The sequence below is a fragment of the Aplysia californica genome, unplaced genomic scaffold, assembly GCF_000002075.1.
Source record: "Aplysia californica isolate F4 #8 unplaced genomic scaffold, AplCal3.0 scaffold00384, whole genome shotgun sequence".
NCBI classification, from domain to species: Eukaryota; Metazoa; Mollusca; class Gastropoda; order Aplysiida; family Aplysiidae; genus Aplysia; species Aplysia californica.
In genome coordinates this window covers 643,004-653,332 of record NW_004797654.1, presented here as the reverse complement: position 1 = coordinate 653,332, position 10,329 = coordinate 643,004, and the positions used below count along the sequence as shown (strand labels likewise).

At 40.2% G+C, this 10,329-nt stretch overlaps 1 protein-coding gene across 1 annotated transcript in view; it reads left to right on the top strand.

Moving 5' to 3' along the window:
• The window catches only part of LOC101858796, a gene marked incomplete in the record, with an annotated part of 26,847 nt that overhangs the window by 2,567 nt on the left and 13,951 nt on the right, over nucleotides 1-10,329 (top strand). Inside the window, 1 exon segment of the mRNA XM_005103649.3 lies at nucleotides 9,646-9,801. Coding sequence (XP_005103706.2) covers nucleotides 9,646-9,801 — 156 coding nt within the window.

Sequence of the window (10,329 nt, the reverse complement as noted above, 5' to 3'; positions counted from 1 at the left end):
TACAATTATATACCTATAATTTAACCAAGTGAGATTTAGTCTACAACGTCTGTATCCTTGTCATTGCACAACTGATACAAATCAAACCAGGACTCAAATAAACTGATTTGACACGATCAAGTGAAAAAATGAGTCACAGTTGAGCAAAATCAATAAGAAATAGATCAATCTACTGGCTGAGATGTCTGCATCATCAACATGTTAAGAAGTAAGGTCATTTCCTGGGGTTTCATAGAGACTGTAGGCCAAGTTGTGACATAGGCCTAACCCCTCAGACAGCTGGGCTGCCATCTCTAACAGTGTCCATTGGGATGTGCCCGCATCATCGTCAAGACAAGAGGGAACGCGCAGAGAGAGAGAGAGAGAGAGAGAGAGAGAGAGAGAGACAGACAGACAGAGAGAGAGAGAGAGACAGAGAGAGAGAGACAGAGAGAGAGAGAGAGAGAGGGAGGGAGAGAAAGAGGGGAGGAGGTGGGGGAGAGAGAGGGAGTTGGAGAGACTGATAAAGAGAGAGAGAGAGAGAGAAAGAGATAGAGCGAGAGCGAGATCGAGAGCGAGAGAACATAAAAACAAACTAACACGTTTAATAAATTTGGAATGGGAGAGAGAGAGAGAGAGAGAGAGAGAGAGAGAGAGAGAGAGAGAGAGAGAGAGAGAGAGAGAGAGAGAGAACACAAAAACAAACAAACACGTTTAATAAATTTGAAGTGGCAATGTTTAATGGAGTAAGTTTTTCAGTACATACTCATCCACAAACCATGGATTATGGATCATGATGAAGGGCATGTACATTGTGCATATAGAATTGTTCTAAATCAAAGTATTAAATCAAAATGAATTTTGAGTAAGTTACTTTTCACTAAAGCTTCCTACTTCTCTATCACGCACACGTTCTCTATAGCTCTTCTGTGTTGATCTTTGGAAGAATTTTAAAAAAATCTAATTTCAAACTGTAAAAACAAAAAAACACTCACATGTGACAAACATCGTAAAATAAAGGATCATGATCTTAAAACATAATAATACGAATAGAGTCTAGGCCTACATGTACCATATCGAGGTATCGAACGCTTTCCAAGTGATCCTTGTAATTTTTTTAGAATTTGCTTGAAGAAACAAGTAAGTAGCAAGAATAACCATAGAGACTTATGAATGACGTGATCCTTTTCACGAAAGCTCTTTATTTCTCTCACACGTATTCTGTATCTATCTGGCTTGCATATTCTGAGCTTTAGAAGACTGATAATATTAAATTCGTGATTTCAATTAATGAGCAATAAAAGAATCCAAGGCGATAAATAAAGAAAAAAGAGGAATCGTATTTTGAAACACAATATCATTAATTGAATGCTTCTAAAATAATTCAGTTGAAGCATTAAACATTTTCCAAGTTATGACCATAATTCTCCTGAACATGTAAGACGGGATGAGTAACGAAAACAACAAATCAATGAATAACCAAACTTGAAACTGGTCTAGAATCCGGCAGGATCCTCCTGAACAGGTCCAACAACAGGGAGTGAGTTAGAGAACTCTTTGTAGTTCTGCCCTATCTGTCCAGTGTTGCACAGACTCGTGAGATCTTTCTTCTTGGCGAGTACAATACCAGGCCTCAAAATTCCTTTGATCATCTGCACCTCGTTTGCATCAGTGTCATCTCCGCTTCTCCTCCTCTTCCGTCTGTTCAAATCAAGACGTTGATAAGGTCCATTGAAGCTTGTTTTTTAAGTGGAGGGAGTTTGGATCAGTAGCCAGAGTTGTGACTTGTCGAATCTTCCTCAGCATGATTTTGTCCCCTTCGTCGTCAGTAGTAGGGTTCCTTACTGTTCCTGTCATAGACGTAAAGTCTATAAAGTCCCCAGCAATCAGTTCCTTTACGATGTATGGCTGTTTTGAGGTTCTGGCGGATCGAAAGGCAGCATACCACTGTTCAGGTGTATACAGCTCAGTGTACCTGGTTTTTCTTTCGATCGTGGCATGAACCGAATCATTTTCTGTTTCAATGTGGCCTTTTTCGAGGAATGTGTGTGTGAAGTAGTGATGGGCCGATACCACAATTTAGGTATCGATGTCGATACCTAGTACTTTTTAAGGTATCGATACCGATACCTCGATACCTAATGCTATTGGTAACATACGCCGGGAGTAATAAGTAAAGACAAAAATACAACTATACTTTTCCAAGTATTTAGGTAATCGTGTCTAGACAAGTTGTGACAATTTAGCTGAGACTCAAACAAAAATTATTTGTAAAAGAGAGAGAGAGAGAGAGAGAGAGAGAGAGAGAGAGAGAGAGAGAGAGAGAGAGAGAGAGAGAGAGAGAGAGAGAAATGAATACCCAAATATGAGAATAAAAACAAAAATTAAGTGAAGTATGGGAGGAAAGTCAACTTTGCAGAAAATGTTAGTATTGGAAAATAAAAACACAAGAGTTCTAAAAAGGCAATTCAATTTACCAGATTTTTAGCAACTTTAAATTAAACCAATGAGGATAAATCAGGGTTGCCAGTGAAGATTTTGCAAAATCACTAGATACATTTCATGAAAAACTTCTCTCTTTTTGTTAAAAAATCCCTAGATTAATTTAAAACGCTTGCCCCCTACGAAAACGTATTAGTTTTGATAAACAAAAAATTCTCAAGGCCCAAGTCACTTGCTTTGGCAGCCCTGGGATAAATAACACATAGGTATCGATGTTTAGAGCAGGTATCGCTACCGATACCGATACCTATAGGTATCTAAGTATCGAGTACCTGGTATCGATACCTGCCCATCACTAGTATGAAGCTTTCGAGGCTGAAGCGATTTCTTGCAAAAATCAGGGCAAAAGCAACAAAGCTGTTCCTGTTTTGGCCGGCACAGTTATCGGAAAACATGTGATTGGCTTTTACATTCTTTCTGTGTTGTTCTTCAATGTAGTGAAAGAGAGAAGTGGACACTTCGTTCGAGCCGCTGTTCCCTTCTTGCTCAGGCCACATGATAATATAACAATGGGCATCTCCCTTCGTGTAGTCGTAGATGGTGAAGTTGTACACCCCAAGTCTTCTTTTGTAAAAATTACTTGAACTTTGTCAATGAGGACAGAGGAGAATTTGTCGTAAATCAAAAGTGCAGCCTTTCGAGGCAGCTTTTGCTTCGTCTTTTATCAGCCTGGCTGCTATCTTATTCTGTATGTGTACATTGTACAGAGTCTTTTCCTCCTCACTTGGACTTGGTTGGTTCCTTAAGGCAATGCAGGTTTCACATTGGTCTTTCTTTGGCCGGTGAAACACCAAGTTAAATTCGTTATCAAAAATTCGCCTGTACTTGTCCTTGGAAGTCTTCACCCATCCATTACTCTCACACGTCTCTAAATAAAGATGATACATGGGAGCTACTGATAAAGATGAGTCTAGATGCTTCTTTTCAGTGCCAGCTCGACAGCAATGTGAGTCTACGGGTTGGAATGACTTGATATGGTCCCTCACTTGGTTGATAACGTCGTCTGTAACTTTTCTCTGGTGCCCATGCTTGCACTGTTTGTGAAATTTCAAATGGCCATTAGAAAATTGTTCAAGGGTTTGATACAGAAAATCCTTCCCAATATCAAGTATCAATATAAGAAATGTTCGGCAGACTTGGATCCTTGATTCTAGGCAGTAAAAATAATACATGATGGTACTACTTATCTTTTCTGATCCCACTCTTTTCCGCTTCACGGGACACTGCTCAGTATGTCTTAGAATGTAATGTTTCTGCTCTCGTCTGTCCCCGTAGGAATTCATCAAATAGCGATTGCCTGTGACACTCTTCAAAATGTACTGAACATTTCAATATGCATGAAGCATTACATACATATCCCATTTTTCTTGGAGGCTTCTTTCGTCCCTTTGTGTCAATGTAGGATTTCCCTGAATTTCTTAGGAGCTTCTGGATGTTTCGCTTCCATTTATCAGTGTTCTTTTTCCGTTTACTACTCCTTGGTGTTCCATCTCCTATCTCCTGTCCTATCTCTGGTCCACCTCCTGCCTCCCGTCCTTTCTCTGGTCTGTCCCCTCCCTTCTGCCACAATTCTGGTCCATCTCCTCTCTTGTGTCTCATCCATGCTTTCTTTCTCTTCCTTGCCTCCCTGGCAGTCTGTCGTGATCAGCACATGCCACATCTTCCAAAAAATTGTCGTAACAGAACAACATCTAGCATGCCTCACAAGCAACCCATACCACTTCCTTTCAGTGACGAACGTCACAAATTCCTGGTTCAAAATCAGGGTCGTTATCTGTAACATCAAAGTATTCTTCATTGTCTGAATTTTCATTTTGCTCATGGAGGACAGGCGGGGGTCTGTTGCCCTTTAGCCTTGCCAGAGGCACATTGTCTTCGTCATCACTGTCGTCCCTTGAAGGTCTTTGGAAGTGATTGGGAATTGGTCCATTTTTCTGTGTGAGAAAAATATAAAATGGAAAATGTTGCGTCTCATCAAAACTTTTTCTTCACATCTTTTCTCGAAGATGAATACTAGTGGTCTGTGCTTTTGATAAGCTTACCAAGCCAAGCTTTCAATCTGACATAGGCTACTGCATGAAACTTTGTGTTGAAAGGATACCATCTAGTAGGCCCAGACTATGTCTTTGATTGACGCTTGGTCTCCGTTGAGGAGTGATCAGAGATTCGTCATTGCAGTGGAGAGAACGGGGTTCGAATCCCATGTTTGATCAAGATTATTTTAGAGCTGTAGGGCTACAAGTCACTGCATTTCGTGTAAAATGTTCGCCCGTTCAACGTTGCTACCTGCAACAAGCTGTGGATTCTGCAATCTAGGGAGTGTAGAGTCCTCTTTTCTACTAGCAAGTCTTGTTTGTAGAATAATGCCACCAGACCAACAACGAGCTACAAGCGACGGTGACACGTCATTTTGGCTCAGCCATGTTCAGCGCAACATGATATCTACCATCAGCTGCACACAACAACAATAATATGCAGTGGCGGCGAGTAGTGAAGGTCTCACTGGTTTGAGCCCCCCTCTCCACTCCCAGCTCTATCCCAAAGCAAATGAAAGTTTCTTAATTAATAACGAAATAAGCAGTTGAAACCGTTGGTGATCGCACGCAATGAACACAGAGTGATCAACTTTGCACCTTGCTCGTTTATCCAATCACTGTTATCACCGCTTACAACTATAGTAACCTAACAGCCAGTCAAATGTCTTTAGGGATCTTAATGAAACACCCCTTGTAAAAAGGTAGAGGACTTGAAAAAAAAAGAACACTGCACAGAGGGCTCACGCTCTCTTTGCCCTAACAATGGAGTGAAAGTTTACGACGCACTTTCCCAAAGTGACACAGTTAGGTGTTGTCTACTTTCCTCGACTACAGCTCATAGACGGAATATGTTTGAAGTGGTGTTTGTGCATGGTTGTGTTAGTGCCGCTGAGATTTAACAGTTGTTAATCACACCTAGTCAATTTTGAGGCAACTTTTTCATCAGATGAAAATAATTAGAGAAATTTGGAGGTGAAACTGCTTCGTCCCCGCTATCCAGAAGACTTACCTAGAACAAAGAGAGGGAAGACAACGGTGATTCTTTTCGTTTAAATGGTTCTCAAAATGCCGTGGCTCGCCGCGAGTATAGTATCTTATTGCTTGCTATTTGGTGGTAAAGAAGTGGAGGCAACCTAAGCCCCACCCAAATTTTGGTCCACCCACCGCTACTGATGATATGCCATACTGTCTCTTCGTACTTTTGGCCTACTACCTTCTCAAGAATGTATCATCAACCCCCTACTAATCAACACGTGTGGCTATAGTTTAACGAGAAACATTACCTATTATCGGTAACAACATTTTGTTAAGAACTTGTTCCCTATTCCGTATTCATGTTTTGAGGCAAAACTATTTTTCATATAGATAATAACTGTTGTATAGACCAACAAGTAGATATTTTTAAAAACATAAACATCAATAAATAGCATGCTTACGTGCGAATTCAGGGAATTCTGTGTGTGACTTGAATTTTGTGTGTTTACAACTTGGAATCGGAAAACAGGAAGCAGCGAAAATGGCCATCTATATCAAAACTAGCTGGGTACCCCGTTCAATGAACGGACTCAAGTTATTGTGGGACCGCTTGTGAACGGGAGCCTCACTAAAATGAGACTGCGAAATTGTTGATCCTAAGTTAGCCTAGACCTAGAACTCTGTGTGGACGAAACAAAGCATTTTGGAAAAATCGTGGAAAGCAGTTTGCGTGGATTTTAAAATAGTTAGGACCTAGTCACATGGATGCTGTGGACGCCTGCAAAGTTTCAAAGGTGTGGGTTAGGTAATAAGGGAGGAGTCTGTGCACAAAGCCTTCACAGTCCACTTATATAAATTATAGATAAGTTTTCTTTCAGTGCTAAAAAAAGACAGTACTATAATTTTATTGAGCAGGCCCGAGCAAAGACGTGTCCGAGTTAGGTGCAATAATCCGACAAGAAAACTTGTCGGAAGATTTTTCGCTGGATTTTGGCGCAAGAAACCGACAAGATCCCTTGTTGTAAGAAATGAACGTGTAACTTTGTTGCAATAAAACGACAAGGGCTCTTGTGTGTATTTGGTCCAACTTGACACTGAGTCGATATTTAGCAACTGTTTATCTATGGGTCGTAGAGAGCTCATCTTTTGACACAATGTGGGCGATTACTCCAGTATCGAAAATCGCAAAAAACGACTTTTTGAAAAATGGCGCTTGTCGGGTTCTTGCACCCAGCCAGTGCGAGACAAGAAGATATTTCTGATTAATGAGGAAAACAAAATGTAAGTAACCAAGGATGCATCATCTAGTCTCAGATATGACGTCCCGTGTGAGTTAAGAAAGGTTGTCAGTCAAAGAGTTCGTCATACATTTCTGTACTTAGAGAAGTTTGGGGGACCAGCGTCCATGTGCCACAACGCGGTGGAATCAGACTCTCGTCAATTTTTTTGCATGAACAGTTATTGGTATCATCTTAAAGCCTGTTCATTTGTTTTGCTTTGGATGGAAAAAGTATTCATTTATCTTGATATTCATTTGTCTTGAAGTAAATTCAAGATATTTGCGAAGGAAGAACGTGTGTGTGTGTGGGGGGGGGGGGGCACCTTGTTTCAGGAGTGAAGTTAGTGAGAAAATGGCAGCCAAAGATGCGCTATTTCCTTAGCTTGAGATTCCATGAAAGCTGAAAATATACAATTTGTGTGCCTTCATTTAACATTTTTCAGTAAAAATCCAAACAGAAATATGTTCTTAAGGGGATGAAAGGCGTTGAGCAGAGAAACGAACATTCGATAAAAATTCACAAACCTGCGGAACAATACCAGTTTCTTCCGTTTGATTATTTTGATGAGCGCCTGATTTCACCACGCATCCCCGCCTTTATTCCCACCTACATGGGTAAAGTAGAGGCAAACAGAAGACATTCGACAAGTCTGTTGATGCTATGAAAATTTACAGTCAAAACGTACATGTGTCCAAGCTGACCACCATTGTCTTGAAAAAAAGTGATCATCTTAGACAAATGTTCTTCTTAGACAGTGTCGGTGTTATAAAGGAAAGAACGTTAATTGGGAGGTAGAGGAAGAGGAAAATGATCCGTTGTACATGTGATTCTCTTGGGCAGATGGTCGATAGAGCAAGGTCTACTTTATTTGAAGATTATCCATCGCTGTCCGGGCAAATCTTGAAAGTTAGTCTTAATGGTATGGTGTTAACGCCCCTTTCAACAATGTAAGATTATTTTAGAGGCAGGATTTCCAATTTGATGTCCAACCCATACAGGACCAAGCCAATACAATTTTGTTGAATGTTCTTGAAACTTCGCCAAAACAACTAAAATTCAAGAGAGCCAGTTTCAGATTCGAACAAGACGCATTTGCATAATACACCATTTAGTAAATTTGTCTGATAGGGTGCCAAAGTCGTATGTGGGATACAATACCCGAACCCAAAACGAAATAATGGATCCATTGGCTGACCCCGATTTTGGCTATATTACTGTCATCTAATGGGCCATAATGTTATTAACGCTCTCTGTTTATTGAATACCTTGGATCCCGACCTAGTTCTTTCCACTTTGTATGACATTGCCTGAAAAACAAAACAAAACAAAACACCCCCCCCCCCCCAAATCAATAAAAAAAAACAAAAAAAACAAAAACAAAATGCAATTACAGATCTTTCCGTTCTTGGCCTATATTCTTTGTCAGTCTGACAATTCCTTCGAATTTTTTCTCGCGTGTGTGTGAGTGGGAGGGCAATCCGGGGGGGGGGGGGGGGGGGCGGGGGTCTGTGATAATTATATCCACTATTAACACAATTAGAATATACAACTGTCATGTAAGTTGTTAGTTAACTCATGACTTCGGGCAGAAAGGCGTAGGAAAAAGACAATAATATAAAACAAACAAAAAAGCGTGCAAGAAATACTACGCAGAACAGAAACCAAAAGAAGTTTGAACAATGAGTCAAAGTGAACATTAAAAGGAAAAAAAAAGAACGAAACCGCCACAAGGAGAAGACATAAATAAATATTATAGTAAGTTTTGCTATGAGAAAAAGTAGGCTAAAGGACTGATGAAAGATTAAAAACATACGAAACAAAAAACGCATTAAAAAAGATTGTATTTCAGGGCGAGGAAATAGAGAAAGAAGAAAAGGATAGAAAATACCAATACGAAATTCAGTAGGAATTAAAAAATGTATTCTAAACCACATACATACATACACTCCAACACACGCTTTTAAACATACACACACGCTCTCTCTTTCTCTCTCTCTCTCTCTCTCTCTCTCTCTCTCTCTCTCTCTCTCTCTCTCTCACTCTCTCTCTCTCTCTCGCTCGCTCGCTTTCGCACTCTATCTCTCTCTCTCTGTATGTCTGCATGTGTGAGTGTGTGTGTGTGTGTATGTGTGTGTGTGTGCGTGTGTGCGTGTGTGCGTGTGTGCGTGTGTGTGAATGTGTGTTTGTTTGTGTGTAAGTGCGAGTGTGTATGAGAAAACAGATAACCGAATTCCCATATTCTCTATATCTATAGACCCTGGAGGTGTCATCTATAACTCAGAGGTTGACGTGTATTGACTCTCCATCCTTCATGGTCGCTAATTGCTGTTGTATATCTTTCTATATCCCGGCCAGTCCATGTTTTTATGTTGTCCATCCATGATACTCTTTGCTCTCCTGCCCAAAATCCTCCCCTCGAGCACCTCTTCACAGTGGTCTCTGTATCTGTTCTCTCTGGACTTCAGTGGCTAAGTGAGTGGATGGCTAGTTAATTAAGACTCAAGAGTCAAGTCAAGCCAGTGTCGGTGACACGGGGATCAGATGGGTGGTCACTGGGCTGTGCCCTTGAGTAAGACACGTCAACCCAAGCTAAAAGAAAAAAACCCAGGGCACTGCACAATGGCGACCAGCAACGGCACGATTGTTAAAATTGTTCTGTATTGGTGTAATATTGGGTATTTATGTATGTATATATAGTGTAAGTATATGTGCTTGTACTTATGTATGTATGTATTTATTTTGTATGTATGCATTTATAATAATGTATTTATGTTCGTATGTTTGCCATTGTAAACCAAAATGCTCTTCTGGTATCAATAAAAGTATAATTAACTTTATATATTTATTTTCTTATAATCGATCCCTTAGCAACATTCGGCCCACGAATCCTCAAGGGCACTGTGACGAACGGAGACATTGACGAGGCGTCAGGAATCGTCGTCTCGCGCACACACCATGACGTCATCTATACTCACAACGACAAGGGCGACAGTAGCAGATTCTTCGCTATCGGTGTAAATGGATCAAACGTGAGTAGACAATCTCAACAGATCAAAACTTTAAAGTAATTTTACTCTCGCTTTGTTTTAGATTTTGTTGGGGGGTTTTTTGTTTTATTTTATTGCTTTTGGTTTTTGTTTATTTCTACTATGATTATAGTTTTGATTTCTTTGTTTGGGTTTTTCAAAAGCTGTTTGCTTGTTGTATGTTTAACTTGTGTGTTTCTTAGTTTGCTTAAGTTTGCTTTTTTGTATTTTAAGGGCAAGGGGGGGGGGGGGGGGGGGGGGGTTGTGACACATCTTCAGTGGTTTTGATTGTCCAGTCTTTAGATATTCTCCCAGCGTCCTTCTAGTTGTCGTTCCTAGGTCATAATACTCTACATCCTGGGAGGACAACAGGAACCCATGATTTCTTTTACCTTGACCGTCATAATGCACATATGGCAATGAAAACCGATGCAGATGATAACAACTTTAATAATGATAATATAATTAATGCAATGGTGATGATGATGATGATGATGATGATGATGATGATGATGATGATGATAATAATAA